This window comes from Dermacentor andersoni, chromosome 2 (genome assembly GCF_023375885.2).
Source record: "Dermacentor andersoni chromosome 2, qqDerAnde1_hic_scaffold, whole genome shotgun sequence".
In the NCBI taxonomy this organism is placed as follows: Eukaryota; Metazoa; Arthropoda; class Arachnida; order Ixodida; family Ixodidae; genus Dermacentor; species Dermacentor andersoni.
In genome coordinates, this window is record NC_092815.1 from 206,029,164 (window position 1) to 206,056,971 (window position 27,808).

The window sequence follows — 27,808 nt, forward strand, 5'->3', positions numbered from 1 at the left end:
AATTGTCAATAACGCTGTCTCAGCAGACTTGCCTTTTCTGAAGCCGAATTGGGAATCAGTTATTATGTCTCGTGAATGAAAAAAATTTGACATACAAGAGCAAATGACTTTTTCTAAACCTTCTGAAGCATAATATTTGCCGCTAATCGCGATGAAGTTTACCGGAAACATAAATAACTGCGATGCCAGTTATGCCTTAAGGTATCCTGGTGGTATAGAGACATTATTTCTGAATGACTAAGTCCGTGTCCACACTGTCAAAAGTCTATCTAGGTCCCCAGTCGTGGTGGTGATCCCGGTTTCCTGAACCCATTGATGGGTGTTATATAGGCCACAGTTGCACAGTGGTCGCGCCACCCTTGTGGGAGAGTTGTCCAGCTCACCTCGCGTGAGGGCATGTGGAATACTTGAACGAGTTAAAATGTCCAGAGAAGAGAGTGCTCCAGCCCATATTGGGGCGCCCGGTGTGTGCACTGCCCAATGGTTCAACTGGCCCGGGGTAGGGATCAGCCAGGATGAACAGTTTTCTCCCATGGAGTATTTGAATCGGCTCGTGACCTAATAGGCTTATCTAATAGATAAGATCTAATAGTAAGCCTATTATTAGACTTAATAGGCTTACCGCACTCGGAGGGCATGTGCACCTTTCTAGCCTGTGCAATGGCGCCCGGTGCTTATTACCGTTTTTACACTGTACTGGGTCTCCAGCAACCTTTAATATAATGCCGAGGAAAGCTTACCGTATTTGTGCATTTTACCGGGGGGAGATCTTTGTGGGGTGCAAGTGCTCATCCCCTGGTCCTGTTAAAGAATAAGTTTTGATTGTCACTGTCCTGCACATTCAGGTAAAGAGTAAGCCGGCTGACTGTGGTAAAAAAGATAATTAAATGTACTAAGAAAACACCGTGCTACGAGCCGCAGTTGCCTCCTCCCCCCCCCAACCTTCATTGAACCCGCTAAATGCTGCCACCGTTATGTTAACGGTCGTACATTGTGAAGCCCGTCATGCTCGCTGTAGGTTTTTGTTACTCTATGTAACATGAACTTTGTTTCATTTTCAGGATACATGCTGGATGATGGTACATTGGTACTGTAGAGGCGACATGGATCACATCTTGAGATATCCAGAGAGTTTTGAAAAGAAGAAGTGCTTTACACTTATGTGGACCCCATTTGCTTAGCATAGATCTTTGGCATGCGCTGAAGTTGTGTTGTGTTGTTGGTGGGATTCATAGCTGTCCTTGAAACTGTTGGAAACCCTTAAGCATTTGAATGCCATTTTCCAGGCCTGCAAAAAGCTCAAGTTTCGTGAGGTGCTTAAGAATATCCTCCGATTTTGTTTTCAGCAAAGCTTAGCAGACTTCGTCTAAACTTCAGGCCAGGACAGATTTGGTGTCAAACCTAAAGTGAATGCCACTCAAGTCCTGTTAGGAATTCTGTGGCAGTTAGCTCCTGTTTGCTCCTTAAGGTTTAAAACTGCACACCCGTCTCGTCTCGTGACACCAAAAACAGCTGCTCGTTGAAAAAAAAAAAAGTGTATTCCCTTGAAGCAGTGCTAGTGCTTGGTTTTCAGAATGTTTCGTGATGGCCCTAAAAATCTTTTGAAATTTTTCGTTATTATGCATAGAAACAGCTACGAATCGTGCCTTGCATTAAGCTTTGTGTGGGTGCCTGTCCTGATTTTACAAGAGCAGTTTTTCTGCTTTATGTGAAATCGTACATACCACATCGATTTGTGGTTTGGCAAGTTAGGCATTGAAAGCACGGCAAACGAGGAACTAAAGGGACAACATACTCTTTTTGTCCCTGTTTAGCCGTAACTCCTCAACTGTCCAAACCATAAATCCTTGGCATCTCACTCAGCTTTCCGTTTCATTGCAATATCAATTAAATGGACACTTCAGGCGAATTTTCATCATCAATGCCAGTATATATTTATATTATATGCTATATGTTTATCTTTACTGTATATGCAAGGTACAGGCTATACTAGTCAACCACCAACGCACTTGCACTTATGCACTTGACTGAATTATTCCTTATAATTTTTTAGAATTGCAGTGCGCAAGCAAGTCACAAGACATTTTACTCGCAGTGCCTGCCTTTTACCTTAAATCTTCTCAGACTATCAAAAATTGCAAAGCAATGTTAGTGCCCGCAATCTGAAGGTTTCACTGGTGCTGCTCTTTATGGGCTGCTCTTTATGGGCTGCACTGTGGTGCCTGTGTGATGCCACTACAGGCACTACAAGGTATGTTAGTGCTTTTAAAGGCACCAGAAATATTGGCGCACCCGTGTATGTTGCATCTGTGTATAGTCGCACCCGCATATACTTAGAACATTGTCCAAGGAGTACAAGCGCAGCGCTAGACATTGCTATCGCTGTCAGTGCTTTGCCCTTAGGGTGAAACTGCCAAGTTTTCCAAAACCACATTGAGCTCAGACTAGTAGTGGTTGTCATCATATTTTGTAACAATCATCATTTGTATCGTGTGTGTCTATTTGTGTGATTTGTATGTAGTAGTACTTCTTGGTAGCAATGAAAGAAAGAGAGGCATTATTTAAAAGTTAAGCTGCTTGTTACACTCCTATAACACGTGAAGGCAAAAGCCTGTTTTACACGTGGTAATGCATTAAGTTATTCGATCGGAGGTGTCAGACTTCTTGCAAGACATAACGAGCCGCAGCGTGAAGTAAACATATCGCACTGTAGGTCAAGCTCCTCAATGGCACATTACAGGCGAGCACCTAATGCACTATCTAAAGGCTCTTTCGTTCTTTCTTTTGTTCTCTCTTTCTTTCCGTATTTTTTTCTCTTTGTTCTTTCATTCTTTCTTTCTTTCATTCCTTCTTTCGTTTCTTCATTCATATTCAGCCATTGCATCTTTGCTTGCTTATGTCGGTATGAGCCATTCCTAATGATGAAATTTTTTGCATCACTGGATTAGATGCTGCTTTTTTGGTGTTTGAGCCATTGCAACGAGCCACTTAAGGCTTTCACCGTAATAAATGCTGAACATGCTTGAGTTGCCATGAGTGCATGTGAATAAGGCTGCCATAAACGCAACGGTCTGCGTCACCATCAGGATTGTTTATCCAGACTTATCTCGCAAATGTGTCATTAAATGCAAAGCATAACTGAGTGCTAAGGCCCGTATTCACAAATGAGGAAGCTTGACATCATCTCCACTGTGTGGAGTACAGCAGCATCCTTCATCAGATAGTATTTCTCTTGAATAACGCACCTCGGCTACTCCTATAACAAGGACTTGCTTGGTAAATACATCCAGTGCGTTTGGGCAGACGCTAAGGGCCACATGGTTGCAAAACTATTGCTCAGTAATCGACATGGAATGTCATTGAACTGCAGTGATCACCAGTAGGGAGACTGCAATAGAGACAAACTGGAATTTTGGGGGGATTTGCCAGTTCTGGAAAATTCAAATGAAAAACTAAATTTTCACATCGGTTGTAATCAGGGAAGTTATTACCTACAGTAGGCACGGCAAAGCCAGTGGTGTGCTAGAAGGAAGCCCAGTTCTCAACTTAGCCTATGCAATCTGCAAATAATGGCGTCCCGCTGGTTCTTTAGAATGAAACTGGCCGTGTGAGGGCAATATCATGAAACCCACAATTAAATCAAATTTGATAATGCATGCCACCCGATGTACAGCTTACTTGCTGTAATTGTTGTAGACAACACCGAATTGCGGGCTGGCATAGTAACTTGGCAAGTAATGTCACATTTTCCTTTGCGCCTGAGCCCCCAGTGTGCCTGACTAATAGGTAATTTTCATAAAAACAAGCCAGGGATAACCTGGAATTAGAAATTAAAGTGCCAATGTAGTATACACCCTGAAGCCTAGTGTTCCTCTATATGACTTCTGAGTACTTCCTACGGAACGCATGTACAGGCTGCTGTACACTTTCTTGAGTCAAGGTGGAGTGACGTTTAGAGAAAGGCTTGAGAAAGCAGGATTACTGTAAAGTTGCACCTTTGGACATTGTTTGCTTTGGGAATGATTTCGCTCTGCACGTGGTTCCAGCAGCACTCACTTGGATGAGTGGTTGTTTATTTTGTGCACCTGTGCCTGTGCAGGCGAGATAATGTTGAGCATTGCACATCCGGGGTCATGTGCATGTGTTTGTGGTTCCTTGATGAGGGTGTTTATCACCGTGCCATTCCGATCGTGCGCAAATGTTTTTTGCTGCCTTTTTCCCATGTGCTGTTGATTTTGTGTGCACCTTGTTATACCTAAAGATAATTCTAGTATTCATAATTATTTGTCTCGTGTGTATTCAGTCGCTTGCTTTTTCCAGTCTGCTGTGTTTTGTTATTCTTAAGTGAAAGAAGTTGGGCATGATTTCTGCGAGTTTCTAAGAGCTATGGTTGTTCAGGGTTGGCTACGTTGTGCCATATTTGCGACTTTTTGGCGATATCTTTAGCTACGAGGTTGTTGTCAATTACTTGCATAGCTTTAGCTAATGAATGTAGCGATATAAATTTTCCGAATATTGCCGGCGATTCTTAGTGCCTAGTGGATAGTTTATGATAAGAAGTGGTTTGCCGTTTAGCCTTAATATTTTAGCTTGCCTTAGCCATAATCAGTACTACAATTCCACCTACGCCTTCTGCCATTAAACGTTTGTGCCCCGAGTTTAAAATGCCGTACATCCGCTCCGGAGTGAGCAACTGAAGTTGTCTTTCATGCCAGCATTGACCAGCATGAGTGTGCACTTTAGTGGTCATTTAGTCGCAGCATGGTGACTGTACTCATGCATAGTCTATGGTACCTACATTTTTTGCTACGCTCAGAAGTTTCATGGCTACTATTTCAATGTAGCCCCAACCATTGGCATAGCCAGAGGTTGGCACACTAGGCACTTGACCCCCCCCCCGCTCCCCGAAACTTGCGTTATTATGCGGACTTACCAGCTCCCGACCCCGGTGAAGTCGGTGCCCCCCTCCCCCCTAAGATAATTTCTGGCTACGCTAGTGCTGGCTACCTTGCTAAGGACTCTGATCTGTTACAGTTAAGTGCTATGACTTTGTCAGGGAGAGCGAAGATCCACGAATTAGCATGGTGCTAACGAGCACAGCTATGAACGATGTACAGTATGCACATGCTAGTAATTCTCCCCACTATCAAATGCAGATGCGGCAACAGCACGCAACGCCCGGGCTGCTGCGACAGCTCCGACGTGGAACTCAACTAGGGGCAGTGGACAGAGGCACAAGACCAAACGGATTGGAGGACATTCGCATAGCTGTGATTACTGCCCGTACAGGACGTATTACAAGTCTCACCTGGAAAGACACATTCGGACTCACACAGGAGAGAAACCCTACGCATGTCACCTTTGCCAGTCGGCATTTTCGGATCCCAGTGCCTACAGTCGTCACATGCGAGGACACATCGATGAATCAAACGCTCCACCTGGGTCATTTACATGTGGTCCGTATTAGTCATCAGGCATTCAAGACAGGCTTTGTGAGACAACAGACGCCCAACCTGGTGAGAGATGAACCTCGTCTGCTCAGCGGTTCTGAGATTTCCTGCCTGTGCTGACACGTGGGTGAATATCTTGAAGAAGGTCAGCCTTGCCATGGCAGTCAGCACTCAAGTGAAAGAAGACTTTTTGAGTGAGTAGCTAAGTTGGCAGTTGAAATGTGGAAGTAGTGTGGATTTCAATGATACAGCATCGGAATGATGAATTCGGAGTTGGAGCTTACTCAGACACATGTGAAGATGCCGCCTCCTTGCACTTTATAGACGACCATCGACCGGGATTGGTGATTTCTCACGATGAACTGCAGCTGCGTGTTTTAGGCAACTGTATCTGGCACTTGCTGGATATCTGTGCTACAGTATGGTGAGTGCGTGCGCTTACACAGTGTCCTGTTGAGTCGAGGTGTGTTTTCACTGTTAACTGATCGACTCTGTCATGTCAGTGCTTGAACCTCAGAAGCTGTACTGTATGCCCACAGGTGTTCGTTTTCATATATATATATTCCTTAGATATTAGAATTTATACTTTGTACTATTAGAGAATGTATCTGTGACGTCAGACTGACGTACTTCCAGTGAGATTTTGGCGTGGGTATAAAGAAAAAGGACAGCTTGGGGCCTTTGTTTTCTGCAGCTGTAAAATTCCATCTTCTGGTGCTGAACGATTAGAAAGAGTGAAAGAATACCACTCCAAACTGACTTAGTGATGCTTTTGTAGTCCCTGTTGGCTCATGACATTGTTACATGTGTTGATGATGAGGCAAGGTTGTGTTTTGGTTGATAATTCTTGATGACCTGCGTCTATTTACTGTAGAATTATTCTGTTTATTCTAGCAAATTTATACTTGATGACCAACCTCAAAATTCAGTACCCGTTCTGCGCACAAAACCACACTGCGCCTGTCCTCTGCGGCTCCATGCTCGAATGCAGTTCCCGAGAGATGCAGATACTTGAAAGAAGCTCGCAAGCGAATGTAATTAGCTTGCACATTTATACGCTCACTTTGAGCTGGACTGTGGTCTATTTGCCACTGCATTCTTATGCTGTCACCAAATATAGGCTGCAGCACGGCTCAACGTATCTGACATGTGTCTGTATGGCGGTTTTTGAAACCACACCATTGAAATATCCCGAAGCGTTGTAGTAGTGCCTTGCTGACTTGCAAAGCCTGGTCGAATACCTATCGGTCGCAGGTCATGACATAATCAAGAAAAGTTTGTGTGTTCTGCTACACTGTTTTCTCGCTAAATTTAGTTCTAGCAAGTTTGTTGTTATCATAGAGTATTTTCATATCGTTGTTATTGTATCGTATATTGTGTAGCGAAATTTATTGTTATCGATGCAAATGAATAATAAGGTTTGAGTTTTGTGCCAAGCCAAATCGCTATGGAAGCACGAAAAACCAACAGCAAGCAGCAACTTCTATTGGAAGATGGCGGGAGAGAGAGAAAACTTTATTTTGATTGGGCACGCTTCGGCGTGGACCCCCATGGTGGGTGGAGCCTTCAATCCAGAGCCATAGCAGCGGTGGTGGAAATTTTGGCTCTGGCGATCAGGTTTCGCTGATCCTCCAATGCAAAGCTGGTCAGCACCATCTCCCACTGCTCCTGTGTTGCGTTTTGGTTGGGCGAGTTTCAGTTGACTCTCACTACAACAGACCGACAAAAAACATCCCTTTTATCTGAAGTCCGTAATATCTAAAACCCCTCACTTCAGAAATTTTCGTCGCGATGTCTAACAACTTTATTGCAAAGAGTGAGTGACTAACGTCCAAAGTAAAAAACAAACAAGAAATTCAGTTTCGCCTGAAAGGCGAAGCATCGATTGTGATAGCAAATTAAGCAAGGTAAGCAGCAAGGCAGCAGCAGTATGCGAATTGATCTTCGTGCTGTCTGTCACTTCAACGCAAACTAAACGTTGAAAGCACAGCACATATGAAGCTACTGGCACTGATACGGTGGCCGCGCTGTAAGCAGCAGCCACTAGAGTAGAACCCCCCTTCTCGTGCCTCACATGTGAAAGAAGACGACGCGTTTTCGCACTGCCTTCTTCCCTCACGCGCGCAATATTGAGCCACGGTCATCGGCTGACCCCTGCAAATCAGTTGTCAGCCTGTGTTGACCCGGCAAAAGTATGTTTATATGCCTGATTTTGAAAAAAAGATTGCTGCTAATTTCGTCTGCTGTAGCCGATTGTCCGTTGTAGCGTGGTCTATTAAAAGCGAACTTCGTTGCATTAATAGGCAGAACAAACTAAGGCAGAGAGATGGTCCATTATATCCCAAAGTCTGTTGTACGCAGGTCCATTGCAATGACCGTAGACTGTATTATGGTACGCTATGCTGTTGTTTTTAACCAGTTCATACCGTTGTTTTTTTTCTCTCGTTAGCTCTCACATCTTGTACACAATACCAGGTTATGAAGCGGAATGCATGTGAATTCTTTTAGCAATTGCTCTTCTGTCGTACTTGACACCGCTTTTCTTACTTGAATACTTGAGAAATTCATAAACATGCGGGGCAGCTGGGGAAATACGTCAAGTAAAGATAGTTGGAATATACGTGAGAAAATTCCACGACTCTTCAAAACACAACTTGCAGTGTCTGATGCAATACATTCCATTATGGTTGCGTTCAATGAAGTGCAAGAATGGGACTCCGCTGTCTGTACAGCATTATGGCACTTCCCTTGGATTTGCTCCATGAGACCAGACAGGCTCAGCTTTTATTCAGTTGTAATTTGGTATTTTCTGGGATAAATCTAACTGTAGTGACCGTAAGCAATGGTCTGAGTATAATTAACAAAGGCGGGAGCCGAGTAAGTAATAATAACTGGGGTTGAACTCCTGTGCCAAACACAGAAAACTTACCAAAATTGCGCCACCCTGTACCAGAATGGCTTCGGCATGTGTGCTCCGGCAGTGGTTGCGAACAGCGAGCGGATCTGTTCGCTGAAAAAATTAGCCGACAATTACGATACGCCCTAATGCGAAATGTGAACATAGCTGCATACGTGTTTTCATTTTGTAATATATTGGCTGACACAGACAATCTGCCTCGTGCGGCACATTGCAAACGGAGCGAAGTGTGACGCGACTGCCTCGCTGATAGGGAGATTGCGAGAGGCAGCGCGTGGGTGACGTGTGTCCGTGATTCATGGCAGCCACCACAGACAGACCTCCGTTCACGCAGCGCTTTGTTTCCATATATGGTATCGGTGGCATCATCGGTGAACAGACGACGCATGCTACTCTGGTGCCATCTTGTAGCCATTGTTGCCGCAGAGCCCGTCTTGCACGGCACTATGCTTTTCTTCTGATGCTTTTGCCATACCCTTCTCCTCCGCTTTCCTCCTCGCACTCTCTTTGCTCTCGCTGTCTTTCATCTGCGCTCCGCATTCGCTCTTTCTTCCTTTTGCTGTGGTTGTTCGCTCGGTTACGAGGATGCCGAGGTACGACGCCCTGGCTTGCTGCAGTAACGGGCGCCTAAGAACTGCTCTATAAAAGAGAGCAGCCGTTCACATTCCACATACCACGCGACGGTGGCTCCCGCACAGTTTCTTGTAATTTTCGCGCTTATAATGCTGGACTTTTCGGTGCTTCTGGTAAGTGGTCGACGTGTGTGTGACCGCTCCCGGCTGTCGTTGCTGCTGTTGGAAAGGCCAGGGTGGCTGTATTTAGAGTGTGCTAGGATCTACTAGGTTATATCACTAGAATATGGTTGTGTGGGCCGAGTGGCCCGGCACTGTCTAGTAGAGACGCAAAATAGCGAAAAGTAGGCCGAGGGCGCTGCGAGCGAACTAGATATTAAAGAGGCATGCGCCACAGCAAGTTCAGCGGTTGGGTGTCTCTGTCTCCAAGGCTGGTGTAACGTAAAACTATTCGAATATGTTTTTGTGCCCATATGGGCGAGGCCCGAGCCATTTTGACCTATCATGAAGGGCTAATGGCAGATTTGGAATAAAAACAAATTAAGCTACTTTTATGTTTTACTAGTCGAGGGTCGATGTGGCTCTCTGGGTATGCGGTCACGTACGATGACCCAAAAATTGTTACCGTGTCGATTGGACTGCATAATTTGAACATTTTCCGCTGTCATCATGAGCATTGGCGTGGAAATGTATAGTTCGATTGTAGTGCCACTGATGTTTTCGGCTTTACAGGAAGGCATGCGCCGTGCCATCGCTGGACCCACTCTTCCATATTCTAGTATGCTATATCTACAAAGCACTCTTCTACCTCCCCGCATTCCGATTGCCTTGCGGCAAGGTGAAACTATTTCTAATATGTGGAAAATCTTTTAATCAACTACAGTAGTTCATAACTCTGGCTTCTCCGTATGGTCCATTGGTGAAGCAAATTTCCAGGCACTTCACCCACACTGTCGAGACATTAAAGAAGAATGCATTTATAAAAAATTATGTCGATCCCACGCACTGTGTGATCTGATGTAGGCGAAGATTTCCATGCTGGATGCTTTGATTGATGATAGTGGTGATGTTGATGTCTAAAGCTTAATTTCTTCAACGTTTAGGCTAACACGAGAGTGGTGAGTTGATGTTACCTTGCGTGCACCACTGCTGTTTGTCTGCATAGTACACAGAACACGCAGGGAGAGGTGTTTGCTTGAGGCGTTGTTGTGCGCCATATTTTACAGCTTCTGAGAGGGTTGAGTTGTCATTTCCTCACATGGCCCATCCCATTGTGGCAGAAGTATTAAACTTGAATTGGATTATAGGGCTGGTACGTTCCAAAACCGCACTCAGATTATGAGGCAAGCTGTAGTGGTGGACTCCGGATTAATTTTGGCACTGTGATGTTCTTTAATGTAAGCTACGTGCGTTTTCTATTTTGCCCCCGTTGAAATGTGGCTGCCGTGATTCGGATCAAATTCACGACCTCCAGCAATGCCATAACCACAAAGCTAATGCGGCGGCCACAGAAGTGTTGATTTGATGGCCAGCTGCTTCTGTAGTGTCTCTCGGATCCTGCGCTGCACTCTAATTAATGTGGCTCTGCTTCTGCACACCCTGTGTAAGTTGCCCACTTGACATATTTGCATGGCGTTTATTTTTCAGAAATAGCAGCAACGTACTGTACCGTATCTCGAACTTAAGCTTATCCTGTTTCCCCGCAACCACTGTCGTATAGTAGTGGGGTTTCCTTGCCTTCTCACGTCACCTCCCCCCTTTCTTATATTAGGACTGCCTCTTCTCCCTCTCCTTCTTCTCCTCTCTACAGTTCTATCTGTGTCCCCTCTGGACTCGCACCTTAGTAGAAAGAGAAGCACCGCAGCTTCTGCAATGCTTCTGAGGGGAGTCACGGATAATTACAGCTGTTGAGCGGCTAATGTGACGACGGCCAGGGAGCTCCAGAAGGCGTTGTGCACATTCAATGCGGTGGGGTGAAAACGAGTTTCTCACATTGCCTTTTTTCTCTTACTCGCGCTGTCATATATATATACACGCTCTGAACCACACCCGACGCAACGCGGTGTGCGCAACAGCAGCCCACATCAGCAGCAACAGCAGCAAAGAAAGCTTCGCTTTAAAAACGTCTTGGGCTACTTTTCAAAATTTCGGACTCACTATTGCAGAATGCATGTTTTTTAAAGAGAAAGCCTTAGATGGCTTATTGGTCGAAAATTTGACCATCCGGCGTTGTGGCACCGAAATTCAATGGCACCAGAATTGGGGGTCGAACCCTCGACTTTTGGTGGGAGTCGAAACCACAACCATTTGGTGTTTCGGCAATGGTGGCTAAGGCGCAGTTAAATAATACAGAGGTAATTAAGGCACTCAGACCCATGACCATTGGCAGGAGTCAAACCCATGACCAGGGTCCTTACTACAATTTTTGGCGTTAATTAGGGTAAGGTTAATTAAGACACATTTAATTAAGGTAGGCATAAGACACTCATACCCACAATCTATGGTGGGAGAAAACAAGTAATAGTAACAAGGCATTCTAGTAAGAAAGTCAAGTAATTTAATGAATGTCTCGTGAGCATGTAGGCTTTTGCTTCATCCTCTTAGCGCATGCTAAAGTGACTGTCAACTTTTTGTGATTGATACCACTAATTAAAAATCAACAGGCACTATTACCAAAATTAGAATTCTCTAGACACTCTCAGTATTGGGGTAATCTGCTTCAAAATTCAGCTTAGGACGTTGCTTAAGACAGTTCAGCACAATGCTCGTGTTGGTTTACTTTGTGTTCAGTTGTAGTTTCGAAGTATGCTGCGATATTCCTTATTCCGTTACTCCAACAAATTTCAGATTCGTCTGCTCCAAACTGTTTCAAAAATGACATTTTATTTGCTCTAAATTGCTTCAACATGAAATTTAATTTGCTTCAAGCTGCTCCAAAATGCAAGTTTTCTTGCTTCAAAAATTGCTCCAAAATGACTTTGGGCAGTCCCACCCCTGTGATAAGTATTTGAAGGAAAAATATTCCAACTTTTGATACTCTTTGGAATACTAAAGAGAGTATACTCTGAGCATAACTAGTACATTGACCTTGTGCATTATTGAAAATATCGCTCTCAGCGTGAGTGGAGGCTTGCTATAAGCCAGAAAAGGTACAAAAACAAAGGATGCGCGGTGACGCAGCTGTGAATTTCCCCGCCCGAGTTTGACGGTGTCTGCTTGGGTCTACTTAGATTTTTTTATTGGTAAACATGAACTACATTGTATTCTAGAAAAGCCAAAGGCTGACCTGGGGTTGTCTTAAAAACTTTTACTGAGCCACTATGGCCTAAGTATGGAAAAATGCTTAGAAATCTGTGACGTCACACTGGTTACCGGCACTGGCGTTTTGGAGTGGAATCAAAATAAGACATTGGATTTAATTTTGTATTGTAGTAAAATAAACCTGTTAATGCGAACTTAATGAATATAGAGCTTTGAAGGAGAACCTTATCCGACTTGTATCTTCCTAGTGTAGTTGTAAGAGCAGTTAGTTTTTCCAGGAACGCCTCACCAGCTGCCGGTATGTTGGCTGTTGCCCAACATAAATGCACAGGCTCGCTGCCCTCATTGAGAACCTTGTAGAATGCCTCGGCGAGAAGTTGGGTTAATGTTCAATCCCGCATATTGAATCCAGTGGGCAAGGCTGCTACACTGAGATCCTGTGAACTAGGGCTCTATTCTGGGCATTCCACTATTTTCTTCGAGGTGTGACGCGGGTGCGACACATACAAAATGGTGCTGATGGCGCCGTTTTGCTTTCGTAACCTGACCTGACGCAAACTTGATGTGTTGCCTAAAAAACTGAAATGGAAGCATTGAACCTAACATTCTTGATAAAGCAAAACAATTTTCCTCCTCAGTAGAAATAAAGCAGCTAGCTCAAGGTGTACAATTATTCCATCAAAAATGCATCTCGCTTCCGTCATCTGCTGCGTACAACCCGTCGTCTGCTTCATTTGCCAAGGAATGTGCCCCCCTCCTGAGAAACAGAATGAGTCATCGTATATTGGTGTAAACGCACTTGTTTTGTACCTTGAGACAGCATATGCAACCAACCAGCGGAGATGAGCTCATGTTCTAGGCTGCACTTTTGCAATCTTGTGAAACTCAAGTGACTCAGCCCGACTCGGCTGGCTGAGAAGCGGCCAAATGTCACCAATAGCATTGCGAGCACCGTAAGTATCTGCTTGGTCGACGCAAGCGCTGGTGCTCCAATCTCTTGTTCACTTCGCTGCTTACTCGCACCACATGAGAAAACTTCAAGGCGCTGCATTGTGTACATTTCCCTTTATAAATTAAAAAGCTGCCATTGCCATAACCTTTGATGATGTGAAGAGTAATTAATTTTGATTACAATACAAACAGAGCAGTAAAAAGTGCAACAAATCAGAGGAGGTTTGTAATGTTCCCCCAATATTATTTCAAATAAGTGCTTTACTAAAGTAATGATGGCCCAAAACAAATGCCAACACCACCCGAGAGCAATGCAAATGCTATGGGCACGTGTTATGAATAAACATTTTCATGGCCCCAAACGATGGGGAAAATGTGGTGACTCTCGGCAGTCATTGCGTGTGGCTGCTCATTAGCATAATTTGCGCTGCTCTTTGCACCACAAATTATGGCCGAATGTCCCTGCAATAATGGCCATTCACAATGTCACACAACGGCAAATTGGCATTTACAAAATGGCCCTTGCTGTGGCACCCCTCATGGGACATACCTTCAGCCAATCAGCAAGCTGACATGGCGGTTATATTGTACCGGCACCACATATTCGCGAAATTGCAGGTACATTGCATGGGCTTCTACAAGCTACCGTTCACTTTCTTTTTGAAGTGCCAATGTCACACATAGCTGCTAAGGACCAGAAAAAATGTATTAGTTGGTAAAATTTCCAGCTCCATGTCACGTTTCATCATCTTGACGAAAACATAGTATTGAATTTTGCAAAACTTCCGCTTCCTGGCACAAATTTCAAACACGTTACCTCTTGATAACCAATCAGAGAGTAAACATGGCAGATAATGGCGGCCATGCAGCCACTATGCTTGTAAAAAATAGAGTCCCTGGCCTTTGCATCATTAGTTTGAACATGTAGCCATGACTAGCCAGGAGGCAGTCGGCTGTGTTGTCATTCACCTAGGGTTCTATTTTTGGCATGCATGGCGGTTGCACGGCTGCCATTATCCACCATGTGGCATGGCACTTGCGGCGCAAATGCCATCTCACAGACGCTGCGAGCAGCTACCATGCCCTCGAGGACAGCGCCACTGCAGCAAGATTGTGCATCCCGACAAGCTTGGAGCTGCCGGTTTTCGCACGTCCCAGTTCTAGCCGCCCCAGCACTGGGCCACCACAGCAGATATTTTCCGCCAAAATTTGTGGTGCGATGAGCCGTGTGAATTGTGCTAATGAGCGGCCATGTGCAATGGCGGCTGAGAGGCATGCGTATCACCGCATTTTCCCCGTCGTTTGGGGCCATGAAATTGTTTTTTTCATAACGCATGCTCACAGCATTTGCATTGCTCTCGGATGGTGTTGGCATTTGTATTTTGGGCCATCATTTCTTTCAAGACGCATTAATTTGAAATAATACTGGCTGAACATTACAAACCTTCTGCGACTTTTTGCACTTTTCAGAGATGAGCTCCTATTGTAATCAAGATTAATTACTTTCAACATCATCCGAGGTTATGACAACGGTGGCATTTTAATTTACAGAAATAAATGTACGCAAGACGGTGCCTTGAAGTCTCCTAATGTGGTGCGAGTAAGCAGTGAAGTCCTCGAGCAGGCTGATCATGTAGGATTTTCTTATATTCACGTATTGTTAGACTGGTTCTCTTTTTCTTTTATTATGTACTCTTTTACTTGATTCATGTATTATTAAGCTTATTATGCATGTATTATTATGCATTTTTGCTCTTTTGCAATGTACGTCACACTCCTGCCTAAGGCCTTCTGTGAAGGCTGGCAGTAATTCTGAAATAAATAAATAAAATAAATAAGTGAACGATGGCAGCGCCAGTGCTTGTGTTGGCCAAGTGGATTCCTCAGGCACGCACAGCACTGTTGGTGATATTTGGTCACTTCTTAGCCAGCAGAGGCTGGCTGAGTCACTTGCGTTTCACGAGATAGGGAAAATGCGGCCTAGAACTTGCGCTCATCACCGCATGGTTGGTCACGTACGCTGTCTCAAGGTAGAAAACATGTGCGTTGGTGCCAACATTCGACAACTCATTTCGGGGGGCGCACTCCCTGGCTAATGAAGCAGACGACGACTTGTATGCAGCAGACGACGGAAGTGAGAAGCATTATCAACAGGAATAATTGTAAGCCTTGAGCTAGCTGCTTTATTTTTACTGAGGAAGAAAACTGTTTTGCTTTATCAAGAATGCTAGGTTTAGTGCCTTCAGTTTCTTAGGCAAAATGTCAAGTTTGCGTCAGGTTACGAAACCAAAAGTGCCATTTAGTATGTGGCGTGCCTCGAAGAAAATGGCAGAATGTCCAAAATAGAGTGCCTGTATGTGACACATGCACACATGCATGCGATCAGAATTGCAGACACATTAGTAGGCTATGACATTTACTGTTTCGGTGTCTTCTTGGCTGTAGCAGAGGAGACAACACCTGGCAGCATCACTGAACATCTGTGTCAGTTAAAGAAAGTTGTATTTCCACTTTCATTTCCCTTTTCATTAGGAGTATAAATTTTGTAATAAACTGAACCATCAAGCAATTGCTCATATAATATTTACACGTCTACTGTGGCTCACTTGCTGTTGATTTCTGTAGAGGGTGGGAGCCTCATCAAACTGAAATTTGCCTTTTTCTCCATAATCACCATATGTCTCATGAAGAAATAAAAGTTTGTTTGATTGATTGAGTGATTGATTATTAACAATAAATTGTACAGTTAAATAAAGGTACTTTCTTTGAAGTTAATTTTCCAATGAAGCCTTTATGGTTTCATAATCTTTTGGTTTCTTATGATCTTGTCAAAGTCCCAAACTATCGGACCTCCGCCTGCCTTCCCAGGGTGCCATGGAGCCCATTCCTTCTCTTCCCCCTCTTATGTTTCCCACTAATGTGATTATGGTTTTAGTTGTTAAATTTAAAGTCTAATGTAAAATAATTCACCGAAGGGAGAGTGGCATTGGATTCGTTTGGACCATTCGTGGAACCATAATATACCGTTGCCGAAACTCAGTTTGGCAACCCCTGCTTAATGGATATTGTGTATCTTTGCCTGACCATACGGCTAACTTGGGAAATGAGTTGACTAATCACCTGTGAGTACACTTCATTGTCCTGAAATGCTTGACTTGTTTGTTGCTGCTCACAGAAGGTACCTTTGGTAATGCACGATTAAAACGGAGAGACATAGGGAAGAAGCAAGGTGCTGCGATTGCTTGCGCGGTTGGAAATAGACCATACATGGTGCCAAGAGTCATGCCCGAAACCACCGGCACAGCCAGGTTGATGAACCAATAATGGGGTGCCCATGGGTGATGTTTCGTGCATCTTGAGACCGAACTCTAATGTCTGCAAAACGAGAGTTGTGATGCCTGGCTTAGTTATTCCGAACTAACTGTCAGAACTAACATTCACTGAAGATTTGCACGTTTTTGTGGTCGTAGGCACCACGGTCGAAGAAGGAGCTCCTGCTGTACAGCTCATGCCACTCGTGTCTAACAAGAGGGGCACAGCCATGCTGTGTTTCCAGAATGGGCTGCAGAATAGCTGTTTTCACACAATTCAGGCCAGTTTCCAACAGCAGGCAGGGAGACTAAAGTCAGCTGGTTTTTCAGACCGCATACCAGAGTGGTCGCCGAGACCCTGCTGAAACAGCTGAAGTTGTCGCAGAGGAGGAAAGAAAATGAATAACCAGACGTGAATAAGCAAATGAGGGGGGCCCAAAAGCAAAAAAATGAAATCTTTGACGATTACAATACTCCCTAATGTGAAATTTGAGTGCAGATACATGTTTTCATTTCGCACTATATTGAGGCAAAGAATTTTTGGGAGACATGTAGCAGAGTTGGCAATCGTCCAAAATCCGATCTGCGGGTCAAGCACGTCGGCTTTTATACATGGCTTGTCGAAGGTCCCAGTGTAATCTCTGGTGACACTTGGCTTCCAGAAAGTACCACAGAGTTCCTGTTGCGCATACAATCGGATCAGATTACAAAACAATCGGAAAACATGAAAACCAAAACAAGGGCAAACGAGCCCAAACCAAGCAAACCAAAGAAGCACGAGCGAGAGCTGACGCGAGCAGACAATAGTATGAAACGACTGGTCCGGCTGAGACCAGATACGAGTACGCATCAAGCGGTCGGGCGAGTCTGCATGAAATCAGTTTCCTGTGTGCACATCACTGAAGGGGCTGCTCTCATTGGTCACCGCCATTCGCAGCTCGCGTCTTTTATCTGCCGCTCCGCATTCGCTCTTTCATCTTTCACAGTTGTGCTTGTTAACTCGGTTACGCTGCTGCCGCTCACTGCAGGAACAAATTAAGAGCTGTGCTCGAAAAAGTAAAAAACATTGTAGGTTTCCCATTTATGCACAAGCTGCACAACCTGTCGTGGTGGCACAGTGCTTTCGGTGTTGCGCTACTAAGCACGAGGGCACGTGATCAAATCCTGGCCATAGCGGGCGCATTTTGATGAAGATGAAATGCGAAAATGCCCGCGTACCATGCATTGGATACGTGTTAAAGAACCTCAGGAGGTCAAAATTATCCCGGAGTTCCCCACTTCTGCATGCCTCATAATCATATTGTTGGTAAGCTCCAGAATTTTTTTGTGTATCGCACAACATTAAAAAAGTGGCGAGCAGGTAAGGGGTGCACACTGTGTTCTCGGCTCCGCAAAAATTAGGTGGGTTGTGCAGCCGCATCGGCTAGCAAGCATGAAAAAGGGACTCGTGCGACATGAAATACGATGTCAAATTCTTGTGCCCTCGCATTACACAAGTAATCTACTGCATTCATTTATCTTGTGGGAAAGCATACGTTGGCCAAACTGGTCAGTGTATCAATGATCGCCTCAAGGAACACAATACTTCCCTTTCCACGAGTGGCAGTGCTTGCCTGCCAAGCCACCGTAGACATCGGGGCTGCACCCCTGTGTTTGATCACAGGAGCTTCATAGGCTGCGGAAAAACCAGGAAAGAAAGGAAGATCCTGGAGGCCTTCCTGCAAAATTTTGCAGAATTACACTTGCGCCAGTAACACTTGTCTGAGCTTCACTGATAAAGAGATGCGTTACCTTATCGGCTCGGTGTGACTAAGTAGATTAAGCAATCTTTGTTTTTATTTGCGATGGTTGTTTGCGCACATGTCAGGCCTGCCGGAGGGTATATTTGTCCTTCTACTGCCATAAATTCAAGCTGTAACTTCCAGCCTTTCCCATTGTTTGTCGTGTTTACTGGCGTGTATATATATATTTTTTCAGTTTGCAATCGCTCTTACAGGTTAGGAACTACTTTTTTTTAATGAATTGTACCTTTACTCCGAGTGAACAACTCTGGCTCACGCTGCGAAAGGTGCAAGTTGAACGAGCCAGTTTAGAAAGCAAACCAGGGGTGCTACTCTGGATGCCCTCGATTTCTGCCGTGCTTGTATTTTGAGCCAATAAAAGATGGCACTGTCGCTCTGTGAGCCAATCAAAGCTGACACGATGCTGAATTTGACAATATGGCGGAATTTGAGTGTTCAGAATAGTACAGGTTGTCCTTTCTTTTTTTTTTTTTGCTGCACCAAATTTTTAAAAATTGTCTGAGGCAGATGGCACAGTTCTAACTCTTGATATAAATTACTCAATCAGGTGGCCATTACTTTTATGAGAAAACGAAATGCCTAATTGAATAATTGACATAATTGTGCTGTTGAAATTTTAATTACTTTATGGCACATTTTTATCTACGAATTGGAGCTAGTGAGTATGCAAGGCAAATCGACATAGAACGAATTCTCAGGACTCCGTCAGTTTCGAGAAATTAATTTTCAAAGTGTCCGACCAAATACATTGAGATTCCAGTTTTATGCTTCAACGCATAAAACAGCGCTGTCTTAAAGAGTAAGTGTAACAACAATACATTGTTACCACAAGTTTGAGGGCCCAAATCTCGAAATTGGTGCCATCCTTTGAATTCGTTCCAACTCAAAAAGCCTTGCAAATTCACTAGCTACAATTCTTAGATTTAAATATGTGCCGTAATTCATGTGAAAGCGTCAAATGACCCATTGAGTGAAAAAGTCGGCGGCATCTGTAGCAGCGAAACTTCTCATTGGCTGCGATTCCATGTCATGAGTGTGCGAGGTGAACTCATGATGCTGGGTCGTGCTTGCCGACTCGGGCCTCGATAGAGCAGAACGGGTGAAAGGGAAGACCTGCTGCGCAGTACTGCGTGAGGGGAGAGGGCATCGCTGTGACGCCAGGTCACCCTCACCCTCAGAAGCCTGTGTTATTCGCGCGCTTCGTGTCCTCGCAAGCTCTCGCCTGCGTTCTAATTGCACCTCGGTGAGACCAAATCAAAATGCGCCAAGCGTCTTAATGCGCTCACTTACATGCGAGAAGTTCACTACTGAAAGGACCACTCAGCGGCGTTCAATCGGACATTAATGCTTTTGCATTCACGTCTTGTAAGACGTGCTTAGGTGTACTCAAATTTGAAAAAAGAAACTTATTTAATGTGGTTATGTTAATTATTAAGTTAACCATTCTGATTTCTTGTAGAAGTAATTTAAAACAAGTTATAGTTGTGCTATCTGCCCCAGGCAATTCTTAAAAAATTGGTGGAACTAAAAAAAAACACCCTTTATATGCAATTTTGAAGGTGAAAAATTCAGCGCAAGACCCAGCACAAGCAACAATGAATAGACGAGGCAATCACTCGCACTTACTAACAACTGATTTATTCTTCTTGCGACAATGCATATAAATACCCTTCACTACTCGACCACTAATGCGTGTGCAACAAAAGACACAGAAAATCATGTCACACTAAAGCCAGGTACCGAAGACGTGCGCAAGAAATTATATTCGGCTGAGTACAGAGACGAAGAGGTATGACTGATACAGTCGTCTGCTTTTTCTTTTATGTGGAAAGCCTCCAAGGCCAGCCACGCATGTTCATTTGTGCTTCTGCCGAGGATCAATTTCTCATCAAATGGTGGTTTACAATTGCAGCAAGAATTAAGATGGGCACCTAGGTGCGCCCCTTTGTGTGCATTATTATTTACTTTTTGCTCATGTTTCCTAAGCTGCTCACTGATACACCATCTGTGCAATGTAAGTCTTTCCACATAAGAGAGGGAAAGCATAAACCACACCAGTGGAGCACGGGACGTAGGATATCCTGTGCTTGATTTGGCATCCTGCCTTGCTGTCACTGCAAGTACGAGAGCACAGCTTACCAAGCTTGTTTGGCACAGAAAACGCCAGGGGGACACCATGCCTGCTAGCAACTCTCTTGAGTTGATGAGTGACCTTATGAAGATAAGGCACCACCACATGTACCTGAACATTTCATGTTAAATGGTCACCCTCTTTTCGCTTTTGCTTTTCTGAATTGGGGCCTCGGCAACTGCAGTCAGGAGCAACATAGGGAAACTAGCTGCCAGAAGTCGGCGCACCTGATCATCAAAGCTATGCTGCATTTTATGCACTCGATTTTTTGAGAGCTGATTCCATACAAGAAGAATTAATTCCTCGTTCTACAACTTTGGTACGAGCCGACCTAAATGCCAAGAGCTCTTTTGTGCACGAGGTTGGTAAGCCGAACACATGTCTACGCGTACCTCGAGCCTAAGGTCCAAAAACTGCAAAATGTTATTATGAGGTAGCTCGTGAGTAAAAACAAGTCATTGTCGATGTTCCTTAATATCAACGAAGACCTTAGTAACTGTATCCCGTTAGGATGAGTCATCCATTAAAAACACTAAAGAAATCACCTTTTGCCGTCACTAATCCTCTTATATGCCAAGCAGATGAATCGGAAAGATCACGGGAGGATTACTGAAGTGCAGCTTTGTGGAATGCATTTGTGCTTTGTTCGACACACTCGACATGTTATCATTTGTGATTGGTTCTAGCGAGACCCGTAGCTTCAGGCACACTGCACTGGTTTAATCATAAATGTAGTCAAACAAACCACGAGAACTGCATTACGCGAGTACACTTGATGCCATCGTCACATCATTTAATGTTGTGTCTGCAACGGTTTCATTTGCAACATTTTTCTTTCTCTTTTTTTCAGGGCTGGCACGCAATGCCATGCTGTGCAGCTTCAATGGAAAAACCAATGTGCCACTGTGAAAAGCTTTTTGTGTTAGTGGGAATGAAGTTTGCTCATTGATTTCAAGTTTACCCGAGCGTCTTTTTGGTTTTATTATGAGTGAAAGTTTGCCTTCATTTCTGGACAGACATGTAGCTGTGTAGTTCTTTGGTGACAGAAGCTGAGAATCTGCCGTCAACATCCGTAAGAAGTGACAGTTATCTTGTCCTAGCATTTGCACAATTTTTTCTGCAAAAGATCCCTTCTGTCCTTCACAAACACGAGCATTGTGGCAACTGATTCAGGAGTTTGCTTTGTGGACAATATCATGATTGGGTGCTGCTTTTTAAGTTCTGACCAGAAAAAAAAATTTTTTTTTTGCATACTATGCGGACATACAGGGTGTTCTTTTAGCTGTACCAAATTTTTAAAGATTGCCTGTGACAGATAGAACAGTCCTAACACTTGCTCTAAATTACTCAATGTGGCGGCCATTACTTCTACGAGAAATAAGAGGACGATATTGAATCATTAACATGACTGTACTAATGAACTTTTTAATTAATTATTTTACAGCACATATTTTAATCTACGAATGGTAGCTAGTCAGTATGCAAGGCACATCAACTTAGAACGAATTCTGAAGATGGCACCAGTTTCGATATGTGCGCCATCAGACTTGAGGTGAACATGCCCTGCTATTCCACTTACTTTTCAAGAAAGAATTGTTTTATGCATTGAAGCACAATAGTAAGTGGAACGCCAATGCATTTCGTCTGACACACTGAAAATGAATGTCCCAAAACTGGCGTAGTCCTGAGAACTCATTCTAAGCTATATGCCTTGCATACCCGCTAGCTACAATTCTTAGATTGAAATATGTGCCGTAAAATAATTAAGAACATAACGTAATTATGTTAGATAATTAATTAGGTGTTTTGATTTCTCGTAGAAGTAATGGCCTCTTCATAGAGTAATTTAGATCAAGGGTTAGAATTGTGCTACCTGTTACAGGCACATTTTAAAAGTTCAGTGAAGATAAAAATAGAAACTCTGTACCTAATACATGTGAATTGATGCGCTTTATCAATTTATGATTGTAATGGGAAGCGCATGCATTTTTCTACGATTTTGCATGAATTCATCAAAAAGGACGGCACGTACAGCTCCTTCTAGTGTTCTTAGCAATTCATTTGTATGCTAGCACACAGCATTATCTTTGGCCATTTCACAGGTTTTGCGTACACGACTAACTGATTTTGTTGCTTGGATTTCCGTCGTACAAACAAAACAAGGCACTCTCAAATACACATGCTACTTAATCTAGCCATTTCGTTCCTTGCAGCATCTGTAAGTATATTTGTACATTCTAAGCAGTTATATTCTCTGAAACATTTTTAAAACAAGTAATGGTAGGAAAAAGAAATTAAGAACTATATAATTGTGATTTCCACCATGCAACGGTTTTGCAATATAAGTGAGCCTCAAAAATGTTGACAGAAGATTTTGCAAGGTCCAGAATGTTGAAATTTTGGGAAGTCCACGTGTTGTCTATTGTTGATAATAAGTTAATTCTTAGCGTTCATATGTAATGTGCAGGCTGAAATGTTGTGTATGTGTGCTGTCTGTTGCTGTTCTCTTCATGTAGCGGAAGCATGAGGCAGGGACCTAGTCTGGTGTGGTGAGCGCCTTTTGTTCTTGGAAGCAGGACAGTTAAAAATGTTGATAAACGTGTAAACGGAACTGACTACCTATCATATTTTTGCCGCCTGAACAGCCATGCTGCCAGGATATGCACAAACTAGTGCCAGATTTTCTTCTGGGTAGTCGCTAACACGGAAATGTAACGGCAAGTTCTATCGAAATGTAACAAGGATACGTGTGCCAGCAAATCCCCTCGTCATTTGTGTTGATGCCCTGAGTGAGCGTCTTGTTCGTGGAGCAGTCGCATGCAAATGATGCCGCATGTAAGGGGACGAAAGCAGCCATTTGGCCTATCGTGGTACATCTTCTGGCTGCTGGTGCATGCAGTGGTGATCGTCTCTCTCTTCTTGCAGCGTGGAGAGATGTATGATGGGTGCATAACTCCTTTATGGTAGTGGCCTTTGATGCATTCTTATCACTGATTATAGTGTAATTATGAAGGACTCCAAGTATCGTGGTGCAAGTTTTTCCTAATGCACTCTTTCATGCAAGAAATTTGAGTTCTGGGACATTCTAAATAGAGTGCCACCTACGTCGAATAGTGTGCAAATAATGTTGAAGCATTAAGTTGAAGCAGGTCCTTCTCAACACTACACTTAGTCCTTCAGGCAAAAGCCAGAATGTGGTTAAACAACTACCCACACCAATCGCACAAGGTAATATTGTTTCTGGCTTGCCATGACTACTCGAGGGTGAGGGAACTTTATCATGAAGGCTTGCGTTAACACCGTTTGAATGCGATAAATGCTTCATTTGTATGCAATACATAATTGATTCTTTAAATTAATATCTCTGATAGTTAACATAATTTTGCGCATTTAAAAGACTGCTGCAGTGCTGATTGAACAAGGTGACTCATGCTAGGGCACTTGACATTGTTACACCCACGCAATAAGCGTTTGCACTTGTTGTCGACTACAATTTTTATTTTCGTGTCTCTTGTATTTCAGCGGTGTGGGTTGCAAGTACCTGAGCAATGTTTATGCAGAGGTAATGCGACACTTATTGAACCAATGAAGACCTAGAGCGAATGGTCAACTGCATGTCACTGAGCACATTAGAGAACTTTAGTCTATCGGTGTGGTATTTAGGGAATATCGGAACCGAGATGTAGACTGCAGCAACATTGCTGGTAGCAATAATTTGTGGCTTTTTGTTCGACCGAAACACGTTATCAGCATTTTATTGTTTGGGTAACTGTTCTTATCTCATTATGCTAGGGACACCTTTACTTAGCCAACTAAGGAAGCACATAAGCCGTCACTGCAATAGTAATAAATTCACAAGTATATCTACCTCAAAAATGCGAACACAGAGTAGAGGAAAAGGTAGAAATTTGGGAGCAAACACAAGTTGAATGTGTAGGTTAATAACCCAGAGTCGTCAGTCATTAAAAAAAAATGAGAGAGAGACGGTAAATTGGAGTGCGAAGGATTTGTAAGTTGCAGTTTGTAAAGACGGAGAGCAAGAAATTGGGGGGAAAAGTTTGTGCGTTAACAAAAAGCGGGAGTGCCTTTATATTTGAGGCCCAAGCTGGCTGCCTGAGGACAAAAACTTACAGGAGCAAATATTCACATCGTGGTGAGGCACGTGTCAGCTGCAGAAAAAAATTAAAGGGAGGCAACTGTGCTCATTGTAATAAGATGCCAAGATATTCACCTAGCTAGAACAGTATAGAATGTCTACCTTCCAGAAGAGCTGGGGTTGAAAGCTGATGAGAGGGTTAACTGGTCAGCAGTTAAGATAAGCAAGATACCGGCGCGAAAAAAAGTAGGGAAAAGTTTGATGGAAGCAGATATGTTAGAGGCATAGTAACTTTACTGTATAGAAATAGTTAGAGGTCTTATTGAACAGAAGGAATATAACGTAGAGATACGCAAGATGCTAGACTGCAACAGCTCATGCAGGCTAGGTGATTGTCGCCACCCCGCTTCAGAGGGGATGCCAATAGAAATAACCATCATCATACCATCAGCTTCTCTGGTATTCTGAGCAGGCTAAAATTCTCCTATGAATGTGTGAACAGCATGGAGAAGAACCAGGGCAGGATCTGCATGCAGTCGTTCAACCATTGTGCAGAGACAGTAAAATCAGGTGCGGATTAAATATATTATGAAGTCCTTCATTGCACAAAGAGGTATTCATTCTATCAGAAGTTCGTTATAATTTGGTATAAGGCGCAAATAAAAATTATGAAGAACCACCGCACATGTTGCAATCTTTCAAGTGAAGCCTTTGTGAAGCTGGCAATTCTGTGCACTTAAATGTGAGGTATACCATCCTCTTTATTTGTAATTCTATGTTAAGTGTAATCCCACGCGATTCAGGTGGATGCGCAGTGTGAAACATTGATGAAGCGATGTCTCGGGGGTTTCGTGCTTGTTGAAGAAACAATGGTGACAAGAGACACGGGGAAGTATGTTGCACATCTATTAAGAGTGGTACAGGGGGCCGGGCGGGCAGATAACTTTAAAACGCATACACGAAGCATCATATGTGCCTTTTACCCACGTCCTCCTCGTTTCTCGTAATGTTCACGTATTCGTCAGAGCCACGATCAACTAGCGCAGGCTAAGGCATTGCTTAAAAAAAGAAAACGTCCTCTGTTGTTAGTGTAGATTTGTTCTTCATGCTGTGCCTTATAAATTTGCAGATGCTGTGGCAGCGAGCGGTATGTACCTTTCCTGGAGGCGTTCCCATTCGAGCTTGCGTAGTGGTGCTGCCAGAATGAAGCAGGGAATCAAGTTCCGGAAGAGAGACGAGCCACTCGTGTGCCGCCAATGCCCATACCAGACATGGCACAAGTCCAATTTTGTGCGACACAAGCGGATTCACACGGGAGAAAAGCCATACGCATGTCACCTGTGCCCGATGGCGTTTTCTGACTGCAGCTCCTATAATCGGCATGTTCGGAGCCATTCCTCATATTTATAGTCTGTGTATATATGAAGCACGAAATTTTCAGCAAAGCTTGCTAGAGCGAACTCTGTGGCTAGTCTACGAGTGTGGTGTTTTGGCAGCATGGGAATGATAGTTAGTACATGGACTTGCCTAACATTTGCCCTGGCATTAGATAGCTTTATAATTCTGTGAATTCATCGTTTTCAACAAAACAATGCATTGTATATGCAGCCATTTGCAATGATTATAGATGTTCGAATGAACAAGGGCGTGACGTGTTTAGAAAAAATATTTTTTTTTTCTCCAACACATTGAGAGGTGAAGTATAACAAATAATGCCACAAAAGAAGTCTGAAGCCATAAGCACAAAGTACTCGCCTAATACTCATCATCACATGATAGCTGAATGATCTCATTGCTATGCGCTAGTAATATTCCTGGGAAACTGAAACAGGGGGGGAATTATAGATTATCCCACTAAGAGCTCTTAGAGATAAATCGGGTGTTGCTTGCAGTCGTTCAACCATTGTGCAGAGACATTAAAATCGGCTGCAGAGTGAATATATTAGGAACTCCATCAAAAGTTTGTTATAATTTGGCAGCCTCAAAACCACCTGTTAAAGAGCTGGAAAAAATGCTGAGATGATGCCATATTATAAAAAATTAGGTTGACAGAGCTTAAGGCGCATTCGTACGTGGAATTTTCTTTTCTTGTACTGTTAGGTTGCCATGAATGAATGAATGAATGTGATAAGTCCACATGTGATAATTTTAAAACGTCATAGGTCCTTGAGTAAGATCTCGGCGTGTCCCGCACTGCGAATATATAGCTTACAATCTGGTGTAAATGGTTAGCGCAGGCGGTGCCATGCACTCAGTAGTGCGGTACTGGCGATTCATGGCGTACGGGAGATCTAACGCATCCGCCTTTCCAGGTATGTCCTCTCAAATAAATGGCTTTATTGGTTCATCAATCCCATCTCATCACTATGGTTGTGCACTCAATAAAATGTCTGCATTTTATTTCGTATGTGGTGTGCTTAAGTCTTTCTGCATATGCACATACAAAAGATTTATTGCACTGTGCCCGCGCACACCTCTCCTGTAGTCTTTTTGTTAATTAGCAGCATGCCCAAATACACTGGTGAAGACCGTGCCTGGCAAAGGTATCACAGGCGATGTTGAAGTGCACCCCGCAAGCTTTAGCAACCAAACCATGCAGAGCGCCTCTGCTGAAACTTGGCTGTTGATGGGACACACTGAATGTGAACACTTCGCCGCGAGTTACGACAGCGAACTCACCTTATTGCACGAGTGACAGCTCCAAGTATGGATTCGCATTTATTGGTAGGAGTCTGTAATGAGATGTTTTAACCAGTGGCGAGTCGGTGGTGACACTATCTGGGTTAGTCAAGCTGTCGAGGTGGCCGCAGGTTTGAAACTCTTGCCAGTTGTTTGAGCTATGTTATGTGGCTGGTAAGGGTGAACTGCAGTGAAATATTGAACTGCATAAAAAGCCTAGTTTAAGACAGTGCAGGTATTGCGGAGCCTCCGTGCAAAATTTTACGCTTAACATACGAGTGGACGCACTACGAAAAGTTTTCAAGAATAGCCATTTTCAGGGCCGAAAACATCGTTTTTGATACGCCATTAGTGCTACTTGCCAGAAGTGATGCATCACCTAAAACGCGAGGCTCCTCGGCATGACCTCTGAGATCTGGTAGCGCCTGCAGCTGCCCGCGGTGCGCTGAATGATCTTGAACATGACATGCTGGTACTTATGTGTCTGATACTTACCGACTGCATCAAGGTTAAAAAGTGACCCTTCCAATTGTTCGCTTCTTTTTTGAAACAGGGACACACACTCTCCCCTCTCATTACGCTGAATGCAGAATGGACTTGGCTTTTAGTAGCATGGCCACAAGTGTGTGTTGATGCGT

General features: G+C 43.7%; 1 protein-coding gene across 3 annotated transcripts in view; it reads left to right on the plus strand.

Annotated features, from left to right (window-relative positions):
- The window catches only part of LOC126540205 (uncharacterized), a 52,369-nt gene extending 25,471 nt beyond the window's left edge, over positions 1-26,898 (plus strand). For 2 of the 3 annotated variants that reach the window (XR_008614442.1, XR_011892898.1), the window contains 2 exons: positions 5,157-5,874; positions 25,621-26,898. Coding sequence is in view for 1 of the 3 variants with exons in the window: in XM_072286613.1 (XP_072142714.1) it covers positions 5,524-5,644; positions 5,775-5,874; positions 21,246-21,316; positions 25,621-25,901 (573 nt within the window). In the remaining 2 variants the exon portion in view is untranslated. Of the gene's footprint in view, positions 1-5,156; positions 5,875-21,245; positions 21,317-25,620 lie in introns of all 3 variants that reach the window. The other variant, XM_072286613.1, reaches the window with a different exon arrangement.
- The last annotated feature ends 910 nt before the right edge of the window (positions 26,899-27,808 follow it).